This window comes from Cavia porcellus, unplaced genomic scaffold (genome assembly GCF_034190915.1).
Source record: "Cavia porcellus strain 051 isolate PalLab524CR breed Dunkin Hartley unplaced genomic scaffold, mCavPor4.1 scaffold_17, whole genome shotgun sequence".
NCBI classification, from domain to species: domain Eukaryota; kingdom Metazoa; phylum Chordata; class Mammalia; order Rodentia; family Caviidae; genus Cavia; species Cavia porcellus.
In genome coordinates, this window is record NW_026947500.1 from 24,685,135 (window position 1) to 24,709,385 (window position 24,251).

The following is a 24,251-nucleotide window of genomic DNA, read 5'->3' on the forward strand; positions in this document are numbered from 1 at the left end:
CACAGAAATGTATCTTTAACTCATCTGCTTTATTTTCTGCATACACACTGTTATGGATTAAAATTAGTGGTCAACTTAACACCAGCTGAACTAAATCAGCATGGTGCTGAGTGTAGATGGCCCACCTGAGGAAAGCTGCCAGCATAAGAGACATGGAGGCTAGGGATTTAGCTCAGTGGTGTAAGTGCCTGCCTGGCAAGTGTGCGATTGTGAGTTCAATCTGGTACAAAAACAAAACAAACAAAAAGAGACATGGAAAGGAAAACAAGGCATTGTGGGTTTTCCTAAGTGTTGCTGTTTCAAGTTTTGGTTCTCTTGAAGGAGCTTATCATGCTGGCTTCCTCAATGTGAATTCAGCTATTATCATCCGAGGAGCTCGGGACCTTGTTGCTGAGAATGGCTCGGTTCACATTTGGGCAGCTTTTCTCCTTACATTGAGCATCACTTTTGGCTCCAGAGGGGAAGATGTGTGCTGTTTAATATCCAGAAGCTTGTCACACTGGCTTCCTGGCATGCATTAGACTGTTGTCATCATTGGAGGAGCTCAGGACTTCATTGTCACTGAGGATGGCTGTGGTATTTCTGGGAAGCCCTGGTTCTTCAGTGTGACTACATGGCTCCAGTGTAGAACCCTCAACCTATTGGCATAGCTCCTTCACCCCAGTGGCATAGACTTTCTAGTTCTACTTTTGGGCATTCCCAGTGCAGACCCATAAAACAGACTGGCATGAGTCCTTGCTGTAGGCTCTAGACCTCCAGTTGGACTCATGGGAGGCACTGTCATGGGCTCTAGGTCTTCAGCTGAATCCTGCAGCACACTACTGTGGGACCCAGGCCCTTGGCTTAATATTCTGGGTCTTTATTGTTGTGGTCAGATTTTTGGCACTTTTAACTCCAGGAGACCTGCCAAAGAGACCCGCTGGGGGTGGTGTCCACCTGAGGGTTAGAGTAAAGAATTAACGTACAAATGCTGGCTGCTGTCTCTCCTCCTGATCATGCTGTGGCGCTGGATGAACACAATGCAAGGAGACAGGGTGACACAGCACAGGATGGAAGTGAGGACAGAAGGCTAATGGTGAAAATGTCAAGGTTTGGAGGATGAGGATAAATAATTGTTAAGGCAGGTATATATGGTGGTGCATGCAGTAATCCCTGCTACTCGAGGTTGAGGCCAGCCTGGGTACCTTACCACAACCTTGTCTCAAAAAACAGATTTTTTTGCACAGAGGGTAAATAAGAAAGCCAGGTGGTGGTAAATGTACAGGTACCCAAATTCAAAAGGTACCACAATTCTAGTAATGTCAGGGAACCAGGGAGTAAGTAGGGGTGTGGGCAACAGGCTGGACAAGAAGGGATGTGAACATCCTGGGGATCTCGAGGGACCAGGGGCCAGTGTTGTCAGCTCCACTGTGGGTTGTAGAAAACCCAGTAGAGAAGAACGTGGAGCCATGCGGTAAACTCACCAATCACAGGTCAGTGACTAGGTCAATGCTAGTGATGGCAAGGACAGTGCAGATCTAGGGAAAAACTTTCAGGAAGTGGGATGACATGATTTTCAGGAGGGTCCGAGGGAGTACTTGTGAGGCTGAGGCACGGACAGCTTGAGTTCAGACATCTGAAGCCAAAAGCCAACTACAGAGGGCAGTGGACAGTGATGAGCAGACAGCTACAAGGAGGCCACCTGTCCTACTACTCTGTGCTCAGATACAAAGGGTGAGGGTGAAACAGCAGCTTCCATTTACTTTTTTTCGTTTCCAAAACAGGGTTTTGTTATGTAGTTCAGGCTAGCCTCAAACTCTTGGCAATCCTCCTGCCTTAGCCTCTTCAGCACTGGGAATACAGCTGTGTGCTACCATAACCAGCAGCAGCCTCAATTTAAAAGGTTATGGGGGGCTGGGGATTTAGCTCAGCAGTATAAGTGCCTGCCTTGCAAATGTGTGGTTATGAGTTCAATCCCCAGCACTGATTAAAAAAAAAAAAAAGGTTATAGGATGTCAGTGTTCTCACGAAATAATCCAGTTCCAAATAAAATCAGGTATAGGTATCGGTTTATAGACCACAAAGCACACAATCCGAAGGTGACAGATGGTAAAGGGTAAGAGAGACATAGGGTCTAGTCAGTGGACATAAGGCAGCAAGTGCTGGGCATGTGTGGTACGGAAGACTAGAGGCCAGGGAAGTGGCTCAGGAGGCACCAAGAGATTTGTCCTGAGCAGCTTACTGGCAGCTCCTAGTCTACATCCCTGAATGCTTGAATCGGAATTAAGTTCGAACAGGCAACAAAGTGGGTGGCTCCCCGCTGCTACACACATTGCAAGAATAGCACGAAGCCTGCACTGAGCACCCAATGAGAGCATGTGTGGGCCAACCACTTGCCCATCCCCATTTCCTTCCCATTCTGCCCACTGGACCCTAAGCGCCCAAGGATGAGGTTTTTTTTTTTTTTTTTTTGTGCCAGGGATCGAACTCACAACCTTGCGCTTGCCAGGCAGGCGCTTAGGCCACTGAGCTAAATCCCCAGCCAAGGAGCAGGTTTTTACATCACAAGCCTCCCTCTCCCCGAGAGTTACTCAGACACCAACCAAGTCACCACCCACCAGGGGTTTAATTCACCAAAGTCAGAAAGACAGTTCACAGAGGGACCCTGCCTTGTCCCCATCCAGGGGCAAAGATCTGCAGGGCTCCCTGGGAATGTCCAAGCCTGGGGAGCCTGGGACCAGTCCCTGAGCAAGTGGAGAAGAGCAACCCAGGTCTCAAGCAGCCTCTTCCTCTTCACTTTCCTCCTCACTCTCAAAATACTGCCTGCGGTTGGTGTTAACGAAGAGGTCAGAGTCATCTTCAGAGCCAGACTCCTCTCCCGATGACTGCGGCTCCGCAGGGAGTTCTGGCTGAGCTTGTCTGCAAGGGGAGGGGAAAAGAGTTAGCCCAACACCTCCTGAGATGGGAAAACGAGATATGCTACCCAGAAGACTAAGAAAAGCACGGTCATGTTTCCAGGCCGCCAGGGAGCCATGGGCGTTCAGAGAAACTGCAGCCCTTTAAGGTGAAAGAGAGAGAGACACCAAGCAAACACTGAGAAAACCTGGCCTTAGAAAATAAGCCAGACTGCCTCCCACCCAACATTTGTTCCAGCCTTTGGCTTCACCTAGGAATTGTAACAATTCTCTACCACTAACCAACATGATGGGTCAATATTCTACAGGCAGTGTTCTAAACATTAGTTTCTTTATTCCTCACAGGGTTCCCATTTTACAGATGAGGAAAGAAAGCCTTAAGCTATTGAGTAACTTGCTTAAAGTCACTCAGCTGAAAGTGGCAAAGCCAGGACTTTAACTAGGGACATCTTCATCTTATTCTACCATGGACTTAGCAGCTGTCATGAGGTATCCTACAAAGGGACAGAGGAAGGTTCAATTTTCCCCTCAAAACACCAGGACATGGACCCCTATTTTCTGTCTTTGCTGACTGGGTTTTGTCCCTCACCTGTTCCTGTTGTTGTCCTTCTCAGCCACTTCAGAGAAGGCCTCAGGCCTGTGTGACAACAAGAGCCAGGTCAGAGTGAACAGAGAACCTCTCAGCAAAACAACTGTTTCCAGCTATTCCTGCCTTGAGATGCCATGATTTTCCCTCCCGTAGTTCCCTAGCTAAGAAGTCAGACCTCCCAGAAGCCAGAGTCAAAAATAAAGGGAACCACTCTACCAGAACCCCTCCTTCTGCAGAGCGCGCACGTGGTCCTTGCAAAGCACAAAGGAGATCTCAGCCTTCACCTTCTCTCCTTCTTCAATGGGGTCAACAATCAGAAAGTCCCCTGTAGGTGACAAAAGGCAAAGCCAGTGATGGGGAAAGCCATGGCAACAGGAAATGGTTATGGTCCCTACAGGGCTGTTGCTCTCACCTCTCTTGATCCAGATGTTTTTGCGGTATTTGGAAGGCATGCTCACCAGGAAGCGCTGCCCTTGGGCCGTCTCCACCTCATGCAGATTGTTCCCTGGGGTCCTGAGCACCTAGTCCAGGACAGACCAAGATTCAGTCAGCCTCATCAGTCAGACCCTTCACCCCTGAGCTGCGCTGCACCCTGCTCCCACCCTAAGGATCCAACAGCAGTGCAGGGCTGGTGGGGAGCAGTTTGTGCCCAACGCCACTCACCCTCACTATCTGCTGTCGGTCAGAGGGTACTATGTGCTCCCCTAGCACCTCTTTCACCACATGCTTCCTCTTGGTGGCCTGTGACATGTTGGCTCCAGCCACAGGGTGATTAGGAACACAGAAATGGTCAGCTCCTCCTCCTGAGTTTCTCGGATGGCAGTCTCAGAAGCCAGGACTATTTTGAAGACAGGGGATGGTCTAAGAAATAATACAGCACCCTACCTAGTTTAAAATCACAGACTCTTAAGATCTCTCTGTCTGGATTAAAAACCTGCCTCAATTATTACCTTTTTGTAGTTCGGAAAATTGCTCCCAAGGCCTTTGAACTGAGGATCCTTCCCCAGTCCTTTTATTTTAATTAGTTAATTTTGACCTTTTAAAATTTTGAGACAGGGTATTGGTAAGATCCCAGGCTGGGCCTGGGCTTGTGATCTTCAGCCTTCCACAGTGCTGGGATGTCAGGCGTGGGCTACCAAACCCAGATCATTTCCTAACTCTTTAACTTCTCTGGACCCCAGAAAAGACAATGCCTAACTCAGCACAGCCATAAAATGAGAAAAAATTGCCTCATGTGTCATATGAGGCTAAATCCTGTGTTTGATGGTGACCATCAAACTATACACATGTCCCACAGAACTCATTCTGGCTGACTCTCTGGAGTTTGAAAACTACCGTCTCAACATACCTGTACACCCCACATCTAGCAAAGTTACACAACCTTCAATCTTCAATTACGCCACAACACGACGGTCCAAACTAGAAATGACTTAAGGATCGAGGTAGGCGATCTCAATCTGCAGCACATGCCATTATACGGGTCCCTCGAAGACAAGAGCCGGTACCACACTAATACGGAATGTTTCCAAACCATTCGCCGATATATCATCTCTAACTGTTATTGTTCCCCGTCTCCGTCTCCCTCTACTCCAGAGGAAAGAGCTTCAGAGAAAGACCCCCACTTACTCTCTCTGGCTGTCGGGTCCACAGGCACTGCCTGAACAACCACCTCGTTTTCCAAGCTGGACGCAGAGAGCGACTCGTCCACGGCTCACTTCAAGGCAAGCCAACGAAAGCACAGAAATGGAACCCGCTGGTGGCTACAATGGCAGCGTTAGTTTGGCCTCGGGTATCTGGCGTTTTGGGTTTTCGCCTGCCGGATAGCGAGGACTCTAGCCCCAGTTGGACTTTGCCGACACCTGTACTTCCGGCGCACTCTCGGAAGTCTTCCGCGGCACTTCCCCTCTGGTCTCCGTCCCTCTAACTCTTCCCACTGCCAGATCTGTCAGGCCTATTTCCTTGAGTTCCGGGCGCCGGAACAGAGAAAGCAAGTATTCTTGGAGGTTTCTTTTCCTCAGACTGTAAGTGCTGCCAAAGATGAGAGAATACACAAGACAGCCTCGCTTTCCGAGGAGGACTGAAAAGGAACCGCTAATAAGAATACCACGTAGCCCATGAGCCTCGTCTCTATGGCTTTCAGTGGCTAGAAGTACCCAATTTGGAGGTTTTTAAGGCGGGGCTTGAGGCGACCCGGAAGCGGAAATTGAAGAAAGTTCTAGTGACTTGAGGCCTCAGCGGGAGCTGTCGGGTAGCGGGAGGAACCGTTAGCGGGGCTAAAGCTGCCGGCGAGCGTGAGTCGGGGAGCCGGGTCCTGGGTAGAAGCGGGAGGAGGAGCGGGGACAAGGCGAAGAAGGACGCCTTGTCGCTGCTGCGAACCAGAGGAAGCGCCTTTGCCGAGGGCTCCGCTGTGCCGAGAGGAGGAACTGCGCGTAGGAGCCGAGGCGCGTGGAGGAGGCGGGGCGCAGTGTGTCGGGGGCGGGGCGCCGTGTGCTGGGACAAGGGCTGGACTCCCGGGGCTGCCGCGGCGGGACGGCGGTGGCGGGTGTGTTGCTGGCAGTCTGCGCGGGTGAATAGTCTCCGGGGACCAGTCCGGTCCAGGCCTTTGGTTGATTTATCGCACCCCGTGGCTGTTATGGGCCGTGTCATTTTTTTCTTTCTCCAGCCAGTGTCATCGAGGGATTGACAGCCGTGGGGCGGGTTCTGGCTGCTGACCTTGGAAGTCTTCCCACTGCCTTGCTTGCGCCACCTGTTAGAGCAAGATAGTATTTCCCTGGGGAGTATAAGAAACCTAGTCACCGGGTCATGGAAGAGATTTTTCTTTCCAGTAGTGGGGAAGACTCTCCCAGGCTGTTTTCTTATCTGTGAAACGAGGAAAATGAACAGCCATAGCGGCGACGTATCTTTCTTCTTCTTCTTCTTCTTTTTTTTTTTTTTTTTTTTTTTTTTTTTTTTGAGACAGGGTCTCACTATACAGTTCAGGGTGGCCTTGAACACACTTTGTAGCCTAGGCTGGTCTCTAATTTGCAACAACCCTGCCTCAGCCTCCCAAGTTCTGGGATTATAGGCGTGCACCACCACACCCTGCTCCGTATCTTCCTCTTAATATGAGATTGTTTTTAGGAGTTTCTGGTTCTCAGTCCTAACCTGCTTTGTCTTGGGATTCCCAGGTTAATCCTGATCAAGATGACTACGTCCCAAAAGCACCGAGACTTCGTGGCAGAGCCCATGGGGGAAAAGCCAGTGGGGAGCCTGGCTGGGATTGGTGAAGTCCTGGGCAAGAAGTTGGAGGAAAGAGGCTTTGACAAGGTGTGGGGTGGCTGTGGGTTCCTGGGGAGACTGCATTATTTCAGGACAGATTGAGAATGAGGAAGGCAAGTATATATGAGGGGTGGGGTTGACAGTAGTAGATAATCTGAGGTGGCTGTGCCCACTCGATGGTGATGGGGTGGGGCAAAATCTGCCCTTGACAGAAAGTTCTGTGTTTAGAATGCCACGGAAATACTTGCTCTTCCATCCTAGTACTAATCTGGCGAGAACCTTAGAAGGTCTGGCACAGTCAGGGTAGCATGGCTGAAGACCACATTGTATTTAGCAGCAGTACCTTTCCTTTACCTGTTTTCCAGGCCTATGTGGTTCTTGGCCAATTTCTGGTGCTAAAGAAAGATGAAGACCTCTTCCGGGAATGGCTGAAGGACACGTGTGGTGCCAACGCCAAGCAGTCCCGGGACTGCTTTGGGTGCCTCCGGGAGTGGTGTGATGCCTTCTTGTGATGCTGTCTGGGGAGCCGTCAATCCCCAGCCGCAGAGTCCGAGTCTCTAGAGTTCGCAGCTGAGTGGGGGCACCTCACTCTCTTCTACAATGGAAAAGATTGCTGTTGTCGTACTCACCTCTGATGTATTCAAGAGTCTTTTGGGAGTTTTCTCCCCGACACTATTTCAACTTTTTTGGAAATTTCACTCTTGCATGCATTTTCCCTTCCTCATTCTTCCCTTGCCAGTTCTTTGGCGACAGTTCCCAGCTTTCTTGAGTGGATTCCCAGCCCCTTTCCCTCACTTCCACCTCTTCTCTGGTCTGTATGATGCCATTTGGCTCCCTTTTTTTGGCAGAACAGTCACTGTTTTTAGATCAATAAAGTCAGCGGCCTTCATGTGTAGGTGGTGTGTTTTGAAAAATAAGTGGAATGGTAGTCATTCTTCCTCAGGGAGCGACCATGTCTGCTGTACTTCTTATCAGTGCAGACTGAAACTGGCAGCTTCCCACTCCCAGAGGGTAGCCGCCCTAGGCTTGTGGGCCTTGGGCAGGTGCCTCGGAGTGACCCAGTCCCTAAATAATGTGAGAGAACGTGGGTTGATCTCTTCCGGGGAACCAGGTAGGCTGTAATGTTCCAGATGTCATTTGAATCAACAGCTAGGCTAGGCAGCACCTGATGGAAAAATCAGTGGGAGTCAGAGATACCAGGAAAAGGGTGGATTGGATGTGGGTAAGAGTTCACCTGTCATTCATCATGTTGACTGCTTTCCTGCCCTCTGAAAGTTGTCATAGGGATCAGGAGTCACAGGTATTACAGGTAGGAGGGCTTGAGAGAGTTACACTTGAATTTAGCACATTTTAGTCCTGTTTTGTTTTGTTTTTGTCTTTTTCGTTTTTATCGGTACCAGGGATCGAACTCACGACTGCCTGCTTGCAAGGCAGGCACTTATGCCGCTGAGCTAAATCCCCAGCCCCTTGTTTTGTTTTTTGAGACAAGGTTTCACTATATAGTTCAGGCTGGCCTTGAACTCATGGCAGTCCTCCTGAGTGCTGGGATTATAGGTATGTACCACCATGCTGGGCCAAGCCCTTGTGGGTTTTTTGTGTGCCCCCTCCTGGAAATTTAGGATTTACAGAGGCTAATTTTTCCGTGGACTTGCTGGGAAATAGCCAGACTAGAATCTGTAAACCCTTGTATCTAGAAGACTATATTCCTTGATCATGTGTATCAGCCTCTCTGAACCTCAGTTTACCCTCTTGGAAATTGAAGTTGCTATGTGGAAAGCATACTAGTTGTATACTTCCTACCTGTACTTGATCCCAAATTCATCCCAAATTTAACAGCATCATTGAGCAGTGATTTGCTTATAGTATAAATAAAACAATTTTCAACATAATGATTACTGTCTGGGGAGGCAACAGTGATATTAAAACACAAGTACAAAAATTGGGGAAGTATGAGAAATATTTAGTGATCTCAAGGTAGGAAAAATTAAGAGAAAATTGGCAGATTTAACTCTTAGAAATTTTGTGTAAACCACAGAAGACTGGAAAAGGGTATTTACACAGTATTAGTATCTGAAGCATGGGAAGACCTGCAACCAAGAAAAAAGTAGACAACACAATGGGAAAATTGATAAAAATACTTGAAAGAGGCATTTGAGCCAGGCATGGTGGTGCACACCAGTAATCCCAGCACTCAGGAGGCTGAGGCAGGTAAATTTTTTTTTTTTTTTGTCTTTTTCGTTTTTATCAGTACCAGGGATCGAACTCACGACTGCCTGCTTCCAAGGCAGGTGCTTATGCTGCTGAGCTAAACCTCCAGCCCCTGTGGCAGGTAAATTGTTGCAAGTTCCAAGACCATCCTGAACTGGATAGGAAGCCTCTGTCCAAAAAAAAAAAAAAAAAAAAAAAAGTATGTGAAAAGGCTCAGGAAAACAAATGCCATCAATACCTGCCCAGTTGGCAAAAATGTTATGAGTTGGACAACAGCAAGTGTTGAGCAAATGCAGCAACAGGAACTGATACCCAGGTGGTGAGGGTGTAAATTGCTTTGAGCACTCTGGAAAAACAGTTGGGTGTTATTTTGCAAAACTGACACACCTTGTGAGCCAGTAGTTCCATTCTCTGCCTCTGAGAAACTCCTGAACACCTGTGGCAGGACCTACACAAAACGTGCACAGTTGTGTCGTTTTAAGAGCCTAGGCTGGGCACAGCTCTCATGGTTCTGAGTACTACAATAGACAAAGTACGTAGAACTGGTGGACATGGTGGTACACACTTGTAATCCTAGCACTCAGGAGGCTGAGGCAGGAGGGTTGCTGTAGGTTGGAGACCAGTCAGGGGTACGTAGTCCAAGGCCAGCCTGAACATAGCAAGACCCTTCTTCAATAAAAGCAAAGCAAAACAAAACAGTCAAAGTCAAATGATGTATCTCAATACTGAGCAAATGAAGCAAAACCCAAAGGTTATGTTAAATAAATTCACACACAGAAATATGTGCACAGACGGTAAAACTAGAAAGAAAAGGAAGTACGTACTTAAAGGTTTGTAAAAAGTCAACATGCATAGTGGTGCACACCTAGAACCCTAGTACTTAGGAGGCTGACACAGGAGGATCCACCATGCATGTGAAGCCAGCCTGGGTTACAAAGCAAGCCCTATCAAAAAATCAAAATGTTAGCAGTAGGTGCTAGGGCTGTAGCTAAGTGGCAGTGCACTGGTTATCAGGTGAAAGCACTGGACTTAGCCAGGACCAAAAGCTACCGTAAGGAAAAAAGTGTCAGTAGTGATTTTCTTGGGGGAAGGGAAGAGTCTGATAATGGAAGGGCTTGGACTGACTTCCCATTTTTGTTTTTCTCATATCTTTGAGTACTGGGGATCAAACTCAGAACCCCAAGCTCCCCAGGCAGGTGCTGTGTCATCAACCTAAATCTCTAGCTCTTGCTTTCCCATTTTTTCCCTTTTCCAGTCCTAAGGTTTGAACCCAGGGCATGCTTCCACTGAGCTACATAGCCAGCTCTTTAGTTTTATTTTAAGGCAGGGTCTTGCTAAATCATCTAGGCTGATCTCAAGCTCATAATCCTGCCTCACACTGTAGTTGGGGGTTAGAGGAGTGTGCCACCATGCCTAGCTGTGTTTCCTTTTCCTGGCCTGTGGAATGGTAATGTAGGCATTGATTTTTTTCTTTTTTTTTTTGTACAGAGGATGGAACTCATGACCTGGTGCTTACCAGGCGATCGCTTGAGCCACTGAACTAAATCCTTAGCCCTGGCACTGATTTATTTTTATTAAATTGAATCAAACAGGGCCGGACATGAGACTCAGTTTGAGCACTTGCCTAGCACGTGTGACATACTGGACCCAACCCCTAGCACTAAAAGAGAAAAAAAAAAAAAAAAATTAACGTTTATATTCTGAGTCCTTTCCTGTGTGTTAGCTAGATTTCCAAATTAATAGGTGGTGTGGCTTGGCATAACTGACACCATCTTGAGTCCTTCATTTAACTAGTGCCTTGTATTTGACCCAGAAGAGTGAAAAATTACTCAGGGTGCAAGTCCCATGAGAAAAGCAAAATGAGCTGCACCCACAAGAGAAAAATTAACCTGCTCAACAAAGAAGCAAGATATAGGTGTCAACCAAAAATCAATGTAAGATTCTAGCTAAATTGTTTCTTTTTTTTTTTTTTAAGCTAAATTGTTTCTAACAGGATGTCTTTTGGTGGTTTTCTGTTTTAAAAAGCTCTGTAACTTTCCAGTTCAGGGCCACTCGTTTTAACTCTGAAACAGGTCTACAGGTGGTTGCTGAGCTCAGCTAATAAAATTCCAAATTTATCAATTAGGCTGTTTGGATTCTTATATGGTTCATGAACCCACTTCAGTAGGGTAAAAGGAAAACTGAAAGGACTTGAGGGTAGAACGGTGATACAAATGGGGCACTGTCTTGTCATCAGTAGGGATGGGAATTTAGTCAAGGGTGGGTCTGCATAGTGTCTGTGGCCCACCAGGAGCAGGTGCTAAATGAACACAGCAGGCGGCCTCTGCAAGCCCACTCCAGAGGCAAAAGCAGCTTCTGCTCCACCCTCAAAAGCAGGAGGTCCACCCTCAAGATGTAAAAAGGACTGGCAGGCCAGGCCAGAGAGAGGCTGCCTAAGTGCCTGGTGACTGCCAAAGACTCAGCAGTACTTTTATACAGGAATTTTTATTTTTCGTCTTTTTAAGACAGTCTCACTACATAGCCAAGGCCGGCCTCAAATTTGCAGTGATCCTCTTGCCTCAGTCTCCCAAGTGTTGGAATTATACTCTGGTTTCTCTTCAGATCACATAAATCTTTTACCTTTTACTAAGTGCTGGGATTACAGACCTGTGCCACTATGCCTGCCTCATAGAGGAATTTAAAAAATCTGATGAAGACCAAACTCCAGGGGCCAGGGATTTAGCTCAGTGGTATAAGTACCTGCCTGGCAAGTGTGAGGTGGTAAGTTCAATCCCTGGTACAAAATAAAAATTTACTGTGAACTTGTCACAAAAGTGACTATTGAAGAGACACGACCCAACCACAAAATAACTTGATTTTTTTTGTACCAGGGACTGAACTCACAATCTTGCCCTTGGCAGGCAGGTGCTTAGGCCACTGAGCTAAATCCCCAGCCTCCAAAATAACTAATTTTTTTAAAAAAGTGATCTTACCTAGTGTCTCAGAACTAATTCACTTGCTTCCCCTTGATCCTGGCCATGTGGGATAGCGGGGAGACAGAGGGGACCTCCCTTGTGACTGCCCTGGCCTCATGCTGGGAAATGAACTCATGCATAGACGGTAAGGGCTCTAAGCTACACTCCCAGCTGCCCAGACTTCAGTGTGCAGACCCCAGTAGGAACCAGGCCTCTGACTCACATCCCTGGGTGCCTGGTCAGGACCCTGCACGAGCCCCAGGGCAGTGGGAGAGGCTCCAGGGAGGAGAGGGTTCCCCAACCCTCAATTCGCTGCCATTGTCCCCAGCTGGTGGCTGGCATCAAGTACTGCCTGACCATGGACTTGGAGAGCACAGCATGCAGGAAGACAGAGGTCTCTGGAGACCACGTGGACCTCACCACCTGTTCCCTGGCCATACAGGTGGAGCAGAAGGAACAGTGATGCCCCCTATCTGGGCCCCATGCAGAGCCTGAGGCCCTCAGCTTGGCCACCCTGAGCTGGTCTGGCCACTGTGGACCTGCAGGTGCAGATGTGCCAGGCTAAACCTGCCCAGCCTTGGTGACTCAACATCCAGGCCAGTGTGGCATGCAGGAAGGGGAGGCTGGGCTTCTCCAGACTGAGGAGTTGGTTGGAAAGCCCTGGGAGCTGGATCTAGCCTCAGCCATCTGCCTCCAGATCTGTATTCCTCAGGCCAAGGAGTACCCATCTCTGCCCCAGAGTGTGGTGGTGGCAGAGGGCTGGGTGCCAGCAAGAGGCTGAGCCTGGCTCAGCCCTCCTGGTCCCCTGTGCTGTCTCCACAGAAGTTGCGCTGTGACTTTGAGATCCTTGAGGTGCCCTGGAAGAATTCCACCGAGCTCCTCAAGCACAATTGCATGCAGCAGTAGCTGACCATGGGGCCAGCACCGCGGGAGTGGACACAGGGTGGGGCCTACAGGCCACATCTGCTGCAATAAATGACCAGCGCTGCTGCTTGCATTGATGTCTCCTGTGTGCTTCGTTGCTTTCTCTCATGGCCCCCGCTCCTGCTCCTAGTGGCTCCCAGGACCCCTGTTACCCCCAGAGCAGCTTCTGCTGTCTCTTCCCAGAAAACCAAACAGCCCAGTGTCACATACAGAGACACATATACCTCCAGGACCCCAAATAGGATGGGAGACTAAGTGACAGAAGGATGGTGTCCTGACCTTGGCTAAGCTAGTGCCTGTGAGCCCTCTGAGGGGAGCCTGTGCTCTGCTGCTCTCAGCGCCCCGGAGCAGCTCTGGGGTGCACTGTGGGGTTCAGCTCATCCTACCCAACCCCAAGGACTATGAGCTCCCAGCCCCCGAACATTCCCGCATGTGCATGTGGCCTGCAGCTGACCGCCTGTTCTGTGGGGCCCTGTAGCCTGGGGACCAGGGCAGTTCTTCTTGTGTCCTCTCTGTGGCCCATGCCCCAGAGGGCCTCTCCCAGGTCTTGTGTTGGGCACAGCCCTGGCAGGTGCTTTCCCAAGTGAGCAAGCTCAGATCTGCTGCCCACAGGAGAGAGGATTCTCACAGCAGGGATAGGTTTGCTTTAGCATCATTTAAGGAAAACACAGTTGCAACATTCTTTGCCACTGGCATTTGTGACTGCAACCATACTCTCACATGTGCACACAGTCACAGGTAGATCCCAGACACCATAGAAGTGCTCCCCACACACTGCTTCCCACCAGCTCGCGACCCAGAAGCCGGGGCACCCAGAGCAGAGTCCACCCCAGAGACAGGAGCTGGGGGCACGCAGCAGCCCCCAAGCACAAGCCAGCGCCCCACGCTGAGAGGCCTTCCTCAGAGGCACTGGTGTGCACCCATGCCCAGGACAGGGCACAGTGGCTGGGTGACTTGGAGGCCCTCGGTGTTAACAGATTTGAGCAGCACAGTGTGAAATGCAGAACACCTTGGGAGCCATGTACAACCAGTGAATCTCAATGTTGTTCAAATTAAGCAAAACATAAAATGATGTGTTTCCACTTTCGTAATGTTAAGAAGGAATTCTCGTGCTGGGGCTATAGCTCTGGGCAGAGCTGTGGCAGTCAGTGCCTGCATAGCAAACACTGAGGCCCTGGCTTCGGTCCCCTTCTGGGAAACAAGTTCTTGCTTTGCTATCCCTACACAGATGATAAACTACAGAGATCATGAAAACGCTTGTTGCAAAAATCAGTAGTAAAGAAAATAGCAGTCGTGGCCATCTTTGGGCAGGGGACAAGGGTACAGTTACACAAGGGCTTGGAAGTGGAAGTGACATTTCTCTTTCTTGACCTGTGGGGTAGAAATGTAGGCACTGATTCTGAAATCACCTGATAAACAGAACATGTGTTTTCTGTCCCATTTTCTGTGTATCAGCACAGGGACAATAGGAGGATAAGCAAAGGGCCAGGATGGGACAAAGGTGGGTTAAAGATTCTGGGCAATATATGTCCCCCCTTGCCCCCAGAGATTTCCTGGTGGCCACAGCAGGCCCACTTGTGGCTCCTGTCTCTTCCCAGGAAGCTGCCCCTGGGTTTGCAGCCTGGCCTGAGAGGGAGGGTTTCCCTGGGGTTCCAGTCCATACTCTGTCTGATGCTTTCCTGATGGGTCCAGGCATACTCACCCTGGCTCCTGATACTGTGATGGCATCACACAGGTCTGGTGTGCTTAGGTGGGGGCTAGGTTGTGCCCCAGGGTCCCCACACCTCAGTCTTCGCACTGCTGGATTGTTGCCTGTTCTCTGCAGGGTAAGGAAGACTCCCTCTTCCTCTTTGAAGCTGTGGCTCCAGCGCCCACTGGTTCCTGGGCTTGTCTCCTGCTTCTGGCATGGGTCCCTAGTGGGCCTGATTTCCCATCTGCTGTATGTCTTTCCCTGTCTCACCCATGGCCTTTGTTTCTAAAGAGACTGAAGTCTCCTTTCTCCCCTCTCCTTTGGAACCTGGGCAGTGCCTGTGAGGGACTACAGACCACAAACTCTGATCTGGCTTCCCAGCCGCATCCTATACATGTTCCTGGAAAGTCCCAGGACAGCAGGAGACAGAGTCTTCAAGAATGTATCTTATGATAGAGTGGCCTCTCAGAGGCCCAGACCTGGCCTAATCTGCAGACCAGAGGAACCAAGGCCTGGCATGCTGGAGCAGAAAGCAAACTTGGTGTGGCAGGGTAGGAACCAGGGCATCAATGGGCCTGGTCACCCATTGCCTAGGGACATGGATGGGCCTAAAAGTCAGCAGGAATTCACACAGTGCAACCCAGCCCATCCAGCGTGAGCTTGACTCCTCAGCCACTCTGGTCAGGCATGCTCAGATCCAGCCTAGAACTTGGGGTGAATCCAATTCACTTACCTGGAGTCCTCAGGCTTTCTTCCTGCCTCCCTGGAGAGGAAGTAGATGACAGACACCACCAAGATACTTTCCTGCCTGGTAACCGCCCAGATGCTATGGAAGGCACACAAAGGGTACCTTTGGCTGATGGCCTCCTCCAGGTTACCCCTTCCCTTTGGGGACCAGGACTGTCTTTGCCATCTCCCTGGGCCCTGACCAATGGCAGCCTTGGAGGGTTGGCATGGCCTCACAAAGCAATCTGTATAGAGCGAGTTTCTTCCCTGCTCCAAGCTTCTGTCTCAAGTCACCCACTATGAGGCTGTGAAGCTTCAACCAGCTGCCAAACAAAAAGTCTCTGGCACTTAGGAGGGCTGGGGATTTAGCTCAGCGGCATAAGCACCTGCCTTGTAAGCAGGCAGTCGTGAGTTCGATCCCTGGTACCGATAAAAACGAAAAAGACAAAAAAAAAAAAAAAAGTCTTTGGCACTTAGGAGAGTGTCCTTGCAGGGAGGAGGTGTCCTCTGGCTAGAGGCTCAAGAGGGTTCTGGGCAGCAAGAAGGGCCTGTAGGGCTTGAGCCCTGCAGGGGGAAGGGATGTTGAGGGCCCATCCAGGTCGTGACGACTCATTTTTTTTTCTTTTTTTTAAAATTTATTTAAGGAGAAAAGAAAAAAAAAAACAGTGAAAGGGTACAAGTTATACAGATTTACAGAAGAAAAAAATGAACAGTAGGAAATCACTAGTTAATGGATTACATATTGCCATCTTAGAAATAATTGTTCAAGTCACAAAATTAAAGCTTGTAGAGTGGACATTCCAACAATGATACTGCAAACAGTTCTGTTCAATGATCCAATAAAACTCTGTGATATCATTTTCTATCTTATACACTTAAATATACATGCAGTTATATAGTTTAGAGCACTTTCTTTTCCTCTCTTTTGTACAATGACTATTACACATTTTGGGTTTCATTGCTCCCACGGTTCTTATTGCTTTTTTGGAAGAGAGTAAAACCAAATGAGACATAACAGAACAGAATCGGTCAAGTCAAAAGGGTGGACATAATAGATAATATAAAAACATAATACAAGGTGATCAACAATGGTTACCATAATGCCTCCCGCTATCTCTAATAGAATTGCCTATATCATTAGTTTTAATACAATTGAACAAAACAGTAAAGAACAAAACCGACAAAACCAAAGCATTGGAGACATTGTAGGTCTTCAAAAGTAGATAAAAGTCAACGAGAATGGGCGTTATAATGAATCTCATTATCTTCTCAGCTGATGCCTAAACTTTCGAACCTGATACTATCCAGCAAAACAGAATAGGGGAACATCAGTCAAAAACAAGATGGTGAGAGTAATACAGGGCTTCAAATCGAGATAATAGAAAGTCAAAGTGGGTTACTATATTATATCCTGCTATTTTTTTTCCTTTAATTAAACGGATAAAAATAAAAAAGTAAATAATGGAGTGGAGATTGAGAAAAAAGAGGGCATAACAGCGAAACAGCGCAGATCAAAACATAACCATTTAAGCAGAATAGTGTTTCACCACCAGATAATCCTGACCTAAAAGTAGTTACCATATTGACTCTTTCCTTGAAGTCCTTGAGTACAACTTCGTATACTGTAGCATTAAGTATATCAAAACAATGTAAAACCATTTAAGAGAATGACAGCAATACAGAGTATTTAGAATCGACTAACAGAAAATGAACAATGGTTTCTGTATAATCTCCTTGTCTTTAAAAGGTTTTTGCTTATACTATCATACATAATAAAATCCAATAAGATACAACCTGTTTAAACCATTGGAGACAGAAGAACAAAAGCTAGATGAGACTTCAAAACAAGATGATACTAAATCAGTATTACCTATTAAGATGTCATTTTCTCCAAAATAGCTGTTCCTATCATCCAATCTTCTCTGTCTCATTTCTGTTGAGCTCTTTTTCTGTCAGTAGCTGTCAGTTTGTCTTCTTCATTTTGTTCTCTGCTCCATTCATTGTGGCCTCCCCGCCACTATTTCTGGGTTCTTTGTATTTTTCTTTTTTTAGAATATCCTGTAATACTTTCTGTAGGGTTGAATTGGTGGTTGCAAATTCCCCCAGTTCCTCTTTATCCTGGAAGCACCTTGTTTTTCCATCAATTTCCAGGGACAGTTGTGCAGGATATCTCAATCTTGGCTGGAGATTATTATCTTTCAAAGCTTGAATTATTTCCCCCCATGCTCTTCGTGATTTGATGGTTTGTGAAGAGAAATCTGCTGTAATTCTGATGGGTGTTCCCTTGTAAGTGGTCTGTTTCTTGTCTCTTACAGCTTTTAATATTCTGTTCTTGTATTGAATTTCTGGAATTTTTATTATTATATGCCTAATATTATAATTTTTATCATTATATGCCTGTTAGGGTTGTAGGTAGCTGGGGTCCTGTATGCCTCATACATCTGAGTATCTTTACCTTTTGCTAAATTAGGAAAATTCTCCTGGATTATTTCTGTGAGTAGCTTTTGTAGTTCACTTGTTTGTGTCCCTACTTCTTCTTTTATGTTCTTAATCCTTAAGTTATGGCTCCTCTTATCATCTTCTTGTCTTTGTATTATTGCTGTTTGTTTCTTTGTTATTTTTAAGAAGTTTTTCATTTCATTCTCCCATATTACAAGTCTGCCCTCCAGTTCAGATAGTCTGTCCTTAGTTTCTTTCAAGCTGTTATGCCAGTCTTGGATAGACTTCTTAATTTCTTGATAGTCCCTTTGAACCTGCTTCACGTACTCTATGCTTTCTCTGTTTTCTCCATCAAGCAATTCTCCCCTCTTTTTCTGTTCTTCCATTCCACCATCTGTTTTTTCCTGGGTGGTGCTTAGCATTTCTCTAACTATTCTGCATACTTCTAGCTTCAGGTCGTTGATAACTTCATTCCTGAATTGGTCTATGAGGCTCTCTATATGGCGCTTAATGTCTATTGGTGCAGTGTCTGCTATTGCCTGTTTCTCAGAATTGGGGGCCGAGGAGCCTTTCTTGTTGCTTCCCTTCCCCATATTCTCTGTTCCTTATATATATGCAAGATTACATAGGAGGCCCAGCTTCCCTGCCTGTCAGCCACAGCCTGATCAAATTGCGCTGGCTAGGTGTTCCCGCCCACCGCTGCGCACCAGGGAGTTACGGACTAGGCAGCCTACGCGGGAGTCAGTCGCCCTTCCGGGCCACTGATGACCCATTTTTGCCAGGGACAAGAGAGAGACTGCAGGCAATCTGGGTTTCGTGTTGGGTCACAGCAAAACTGGAAGCTGTGCCCTGTGGCCTGTAAGGATGGCCATTCACAAGCCCATGCTTGGCCCAGTGCTTTTTCTAGAAGCCAGAGCGGTCCAGACAGGATGGAGTCCCAGCTGCACCAGATGAGACCCATCTGGAGGAAGTCCATCCCTCAGGCAGCCCACTACAGGGAACTCCCCTCTATGCAGCAGACCTTGGGTATGTGTGGGGCAACTGGGGCTCACACTCAGGGCACTGCTGTCACGTGGACACCACTCCAGGCCGCTTTCTGGGAGAGCAGATCACTACTGCTCTGCAGCTCACTATGAGGATGAGAGGACAGTGTGAACCCCTGCCCCAAGGCCTGGCACAACCGCCCCTGACTCTCACTTTCCCTTGCCACTCCCCTGCTTTCCTAGCCTGTATCAAGACTCTTCAGTGAAAGGTTCTTGCCTTAGTATAAATTGCTGTACGGTTATAGTGGGAGTCTAATGCGGTGGAAGGCCAAGGTGGGAATGCCTACCACTTCCTGCTTCTTCCTCAGCCTTAATTGCAACTTCCCTTCCTGTTTGCACGCGAAGAAAACTCCAATCAGCTCCTCGCCCCTCATCAATGCCCGCCCTAAGCACTACTCCGGTCAGAAGTTATATGTATGCCCCATGCCCCACATTCTGATAGAGAAAGCTAGGCCCTGGGTAACGGAGTTCTCTCCACGTCCTTGGCATAAAGGTATATTTTTACTTTATATTCTCTCTTTCATGGTGCCGAAAACTTTCATTCAGAGCTGTGAACCCCAAGATGCTTGTGAGAAGGGACTAGTGGGTGTCAAGTCTTTGCAAACTGCTAGACTATGGTGCCAAAGACTTAGCAGCATCAGCACCAAGTTGTGACAAGCAGGATAGGTGACAGTGACCTGGAGATATGTTGGTGGGTGAAATCTGGGACTCTGGCTAGTTGTTGAGAGAGTGAGGCAGTGACTGGGCTCCATAACAGAACAGCAGAGCTGGGGGAGCCAGAAGAGATCCCCTGACTGCTTGGGGTTGTGTCTGCCACCTCTCCCCTGAGGCCATCAGGTGCCATTTACTGTACCCCCACCCAGGCTTCTTTAACTCATGGTTCCTGCCAGGCCACAGCCTACTCATCAAGCCAAGCCTGGGCCTGCTGGCCCACAGACTGGAGCCTGTTCCTTTAAGACAGACACCTGAGCCTGAAACAACTTGTAACCAGCCTTTGGAATTGGGGAGGAGGCAGTTTGTTTTTCATAGCTGGGTGAAAGGGTGGAGAAGCAGGCTGGTTGGTGCTAGACTGGGGAACAACCATGCTGTGGTCTGAGAAGTCACTTCCTCATGGACCTGGGATTCTGAGAGGTCTACAGCTGGGGACAGGGATATGCTGGATGCCTACTTATAATAATCATCATAATAAAAGCTGCCATTTATTATGCACCAACTGTGTGCCAGGTGCTGTAAGTGACTGCCTCTTCCAAGCTGCCTTTAGGACTCAGGGACGGCTGCCCCACCCTGCTAACAATGTGTAATTATATATGCAGAAGTGTAAAACACAAAACATTCCAACAAAATCCAGGCTTTTCCTGTGTTAGCTACTTTAGTGATGTTTATTTCTTTCAAAGAAAGAAAATTGTTTATTGGATTCTTTAAAAAAGTGTACCTAAAGGTGACTTGGTCCAGAGCCATCACTATCGGGACTATCTTTTTCTAAGACCTGTCCTCTCCCAGGTCCCTGGGTTAGTAAGGTGGCAACTGGTAGGACAAGCTGTCCTTCCTGCCAGTTACCATCTTTAGGCACAGATTTGACTTAGATTGCCAAGGCTCAAAAGATAAGCTCACCACTGACTAGTTACCAGTTCCTGTCCTTGGAAAATCATTTCTGTCCTCTTTCCTGGTAAGGAAGAACTCAAGATCCTCTTTCCTCAGGTTCTGGAGAGATGGGATTACAGGCACGAGCCCCCGCTCCCGCTACCTCACTTGTTTTTAGGAAGCATTATATAGCTAGCTGATGCATTATATAACTCAGCGGCAGAGTAGCTGCCTAGCATGCTGGACTCCAGCACTACCACATAAATAAATAACCATAAAATAAAAGCACCGTATGGGAATTTTGGCTACCCCAACCCCATAGGGAGGAAACATTACTAATTCTCAAATTTGCTGGTCGTGAGTTTAAAAGAGTTTGATTCAGTAACATTGTCTCCTTATCTGCTGCTTACATAGCACCCGGCCTCTTCTAAGCCCTCTGCCTGAGTTAGGTCATGAATCCTCACAATATCCATGTTTTAGAAGACACTGTGGCAGTGAGAGGTTAAGTAACTTTGAAATCACACAGCCAGGAAATGAAGAGCTCACCCACAGCTGCTGGCCATAGTCCACGCTACACAAATGTCCCAGGGGACTATTCCTATGGTGGACTTGTTGCTTGCCGGGGGGGGGGGGGGGTGAGGGGGGTCGCTATCCTCTCCCTCCGAGGACAGGGTGGCATCTGGTCACAGGTGTCCTTGGGCCGGGTCACCACCAGCGGGCTCCGCCTCGCTGGCTCTGGGGGCGGGGCCGGCGCGGAAGCAGGCGCACTGTGGGTGGCGGGCGGTGCTATGGAGCCCGTAAAAGCTGCTCGGGCAACTGCTCGGCACCGACAGTGGCGACCATGGTGCGTCCTCAACTCTCGCTGGCGATGGGCCTGAGCCTGCTTGCGATCTACCTCCTGGCGATGTTACCTGACGGCCGCACCGAGCCGCTGGAACACAGGACCGGGGAACGCAAGAACCTGGCCATCACCGACCCACAGGTGCTGAGGGTGGCGCAGACGGCAGTGAACACCTTCAACATGGGCAGCAACAGCGTCTACTACTACCGCGACACCAACATCATCAAGGCGCAGAGACAGGTGCGGCACACTGGGGAGTCGGAGTGAGGGGCTGCGACAAGTGGACTCCAGAGCTCAGAGAGGGGAAGGAAGGCAAGGGGGCGCCAAAAGAGCACCCTATATTTTCATAGTGCCCTTTTTTTGGAGGGGGTTATTGCTGGAATTGAAGCTCAGGTCTTGCGCATGCTAGGCAAGTGCTCTGTCACTGAGCAACATACTCAGTCCGTCTATACAGTGCTTTGCAAAAAGCCACGTGAATATAGCCAGTTGTCTTGGCAAAGCCTTGAAATCTCAGCGCTAGGGAGGCAGAGGCAGAAGGCCCCTGAGTATGAGGCCAGCTTAAGCGGAGGCACTGTCTCAAAGAGCCAAAAGCAAAGGACAGCAAACCCCAAGTGAATACCAAAGATCTATGAAAAATCAACTTGCTAAATTTCAAAGAAACAGAGGCTCCCTGTCTGCACAACTTGCCTCATGTTGCCAGGTCTTTGGAGGATGCCATCTAGGTGGGAGGGAGAGGGCCCAGTGATATCTCCCTTGGGTTTGCCTGAGCTTCAGTGAAGTGGTCCCAGGTGGGTCCCAGCTCATTGCAGGAACCATGCCTCTGCTCCACATCCCTGGTGCCATGTTAGGACCCTGCACGAGCCCCAGGGCAGTGGGAGAGGCTCCAGGGAGGAGAGGGTTCCCCAACCCTCACTTGGCTGCTATTGTCCCCAGCTGGTGGCTGGCATCAAGTACTACCTGACCATGGATTTGGAGAGCACAGCATGCAGGAAGACCAGGGTCTCTGGAAGCCACGTGGACCTCACCACCTGCCCCCTGGCCACAGGGGTGGAGCAGGAGGTAAGAGTAATGTGTACAAAGCCTGAGGCCCTCAGCTTGGCCACCCTGAGCTGGTCTGGCCACTGTAGACCTGCAGGTGCAGATGTGCCAGGCTAAACCTGCCCAGCCTTGGTGACTCAACATCCAGGCCAGTGTGGCATGCAGGAAGGGGAGGCTGGGCTTCTCCAGACTGGGGAGTTGGTTGGAAAGCCCTGGGAGCTGGATCTAGCCTCAGTCATCTGCCTCCAGGTCTGTATCCCTCAGGCCAAGGAGTACCCATCTCTGCCCCGAAGTGTGGTGGTGGCAGAGGGCTGGGTGCCAGCAAGAGGCTGAGCCTGGCTCAGCCCTCCTGGTCCCCTGTGCTGTCTCCACAGAAGTTGCGCTGTGACTTTGAGATCCTTGAGGTGCCCTGGAAGAATTCCACCGAGCTCCTCAAGCACAATTGCATGCAGCAGTAGCTGACCATGGGGCCAGCACCGCGGGAGTGGACACAGGGTGGGGCCTACATCTGCTGCAATAAATGACCAGCCACATCTGCTGCAATAAATGACCAGCCACATCTGCTGCAATAAATGACCAGCGCTGCTGCTTGCATTGATGTCTCCTGTGTGCTTCGTTGCTTTCTCTCATGGCCCCCGCTCCTGCTCCTAGTGGCTCCCAGGACCCCTGTTACCCCCAGAGCAGCTTCTGCTGTCTCTTCCCAGAAAACCAAACAGCCCAGTGTCACATACAGAGACACATATACCTCCAGGACCCCAAATAGGATGGGAGACTAAGTGACAGAAGGATGGTGTCCTGACCTTGGCTAAGCTAGTGCCTGTGAGCCCTCTGAGGGGAGCCTGTGCTCTGCTGCTCTCAGCGCCCCGGAGCAGCTCTGGGGTGCACTGTGGGGTTCAGCTCATCCTACCCAACCCCAAGGACTATGAGCTCCCAGCCCCCGAACATTCCCGCATGTGCATGTGGCCTGCAGCTGACCGCCTGTTCTGTGGGGCCCTGTAGCCTGGGGACCAGGGCAGTTCTTCTTGTGTCCTCTCTGTGGCCCATGCCCCAGAGGGCCTCTCCCAGGTCTTGTGTTGGGCACAGCCCTGGCAGGTGCTTTCCCAAGTGAGCAAACTCAGATCTGCTGCCCACAGGAGAGAGGATTCTCACAGCAGGGATAGGTTTGCGTTAGCATCATTTAAGGAAAACACAGTTGCAACATTCTTTGCCACTGGCATTTGTGACTGCAACCATACTCTCACATGTGCACACAGTCACAGGTAGATCCCAGACACCATAGAAGTGCTCCCCACACACTGCTTCCCACCAGCTCGCGACCCAGAAGCCGGGGCACCTAGAGCAGAGTCCACCCCAAAGACAGGAGCTGGGGGCACGCAGCAGCCCCCAAGCACAAGCCAGCGCCCCACGCTGAGAGACCTTCCTCAGAGGCACTGGTGTGCACCATGCCAGAGACAGGACACAGTAGGGGGGTACCTCGGGGACCCTGAGTATTGGTAGAGTCAGGCTAGGTTCAGCAGCACAGGGGTGGCAGCGGAGCACCCCTTTTGCCCGTTCCTGCTGTCTTGCACTTCCCTTCCAAAGGAGCCCTTGCATCCTGCTGTGCCTACCAGCCTCCTGCCCAATGCTGCCCTCTGCAAGACCACATCTGGGTAGCAATGAGAAGTGACACAGCATCTTGTAAGTGCAGGTATCTGAGAGCTTGTCTTTCACAGAGATATGGGGGCATTTCCAGCCTTGCTTCTGTTGGTGCCTATTAGTTGTGGCAGTTCAGACAGCCCAGAGTGTTTGCTGCTGCCTTGGTGTCACCAAATAGGAGGTTCCAGCCTGAGGCTAGCAAGGGTAGGTGGCAGGAAATGCTGCTTGAATGAATATGTGAAGTCCTGGGGTGAGGCGTGGCCCAGGGATGTCTGCCTAGTAACTCCTTCCTCTCTAGAATCTGTGCCCAAATCCCTGGTGGCATTTCCTCTGCACAGTCTATTCCTGGGCCTTGAGCCAGTTAGCCCTCGGCCAGGCCAGAGAGGAGAGAAGCCGTGAAAGTCCTCGGCTTTCACCTGAGGGCTGGCTGG

At 49.2% G+C, this 24,251-nt stretch overlaps 3 protein-coding genes across 4 annotated transcripts; 2 read left to right on the plus strand and 1 right to left on the minus strand.

Annotated features, from left to right (window-relative positions):
* Positions 1-2,031: 2,031 nt before the first annotated feature.
* On the minus strand, positions 2,032-5,429 carry Eif1ad (eukaryotic translation initiation factor 1A domain containing). Its single transcript, XM_003468253.4, has 6 exons — positions 5,110-5,429; positions 4,147-4,321; positions 3,896-4,004; positions 3,700-3,808; positions 3,484-3,531; positions 2,032-2,898 (listed from the first exon to the last, which is right to left on the minus strand). Exons 2-6 carry the CDS (start codon positions 4,231-4,233, stop codon positions 2,754-2,756), a joined length of 498 nt encoding a protein of 165 aa, XP_003468301.1. The 5' UTR covers positions 4,234-4,321; positions 5,110-5,429; the 3' UTR covers positions 2,032-2,753.
* Positions 5,430-5,584: 155 nt separating this feature from the next.
* On the plus strand, positions 5,585-7,630 carry Banf1 (BAF nuclear assembly factor 1). 2 transcript variants are annotated; one of them, XM_003468256.5, is made up of 3 exons: positions 5,585-5,774; positions 6,651-6,789; positions 7,107-7,630. In XM_003468256.5, the coding sequence occupies exons 2-3, from the start codon at positions 6,667-6,669 to the stop codon at positions 7,251-7,253; spliced, it is 270 nt and encodes an 89-aa protein (XP_003468304.1). In that variant the 5' UTR covers positions 5,585-5,774; positions 6,651-6,666; the 3' UTR covers positions 7,254-7,630. The 2 variants fall into 2 exon arrangements, with proteins under 2 accessions (XP_003468304.1, XP_005003053.1); XM_005002996.4 differs by having other exon boundaries at positions 5,735-5,924.
* A 13,452-nt stretch (positions 7,631-21,082) lies between these two features.
* Cst6 (cystatin E/M) lies at positions 21,083-22,783 on the plus strand. Its single transcript, XM_003468257.5, has 3 exons — positions 21,083-21,387; positions 22,081-22,206; positions 22,560-22,783. The coding sequence occupies exons 1-3, from the start codon at positions 21,148-21,150 to the stop codon at positions 22,641-22,643; spliced, it is 450 nt and encodes a 149-aa protein (XP_003468305.1). The 5' UTR covers positions 21,083-21,147; the 3' UTR covers positions 22,644-22,783.
* Positions 22,784-24,251: the final 1,468 nt, after the last annotated feature.

Bases quoted from the DNA above. Each gene is read 5' to 3' on its own strand.
- Eif1ad (XM_003468253.4), bottom strand. From the start codon at position 4,233: ATGTCACAGGCCACCAAGAGGAAGCATGTGGTGAAAGAGGTGCTAGGG. The intron at 4,005-4,146 runs GTGAGTGGCGTT...GTCCTGGACTAG, and splicing joins ACCGACAGCAGATAGTGAGG to GTGCTCAGGACCCCAGGGAA. The intron at 3,532-3,699 runs GTAGAGTGGTTC...GTTGTCACACAG, and splicing joins CTGCAGAAGGAGGGGTTCTG to GCCTGAGGCCTTCTCTGAAG.
- Cst6 (XM_003468257.5), top strand. From the start codon at position 21,148: ATGGTGCGTCCTCAACTCTCGCTGGCGATGGGCCTGAGCCTGCTTGCG. The intron at 21,388-22,080 runs GTGCGGCACACT...TATTGTCCCCAG, and splicing joins TCATCAAGGCGCAGAGACAG to CTGGTGGCTGGCATCAAGTA. The intron at 22,207-22,559 runs GTAAGAGTAATG...CTGTCTCCACAG, and splicing joins CCACAGGGGTGGAGCAGGAG to AAGTTGCGCTGTGACTTTGA.
- Banf1 (XM_003468256.5), top strand. From the start codon at position 6,667: ATGACTACGTCCCAAAAGCACCGAGACTTCGTGGCAGAGCCCATGGGG. The intron at 6,790-7,106 runs GTGTGGGGTGGC...CCTGTTTTCCAG, and splicing joins AGGAAAGAGGCTTTGACAAG to GCCTATGTGGTTCTTGGCCA.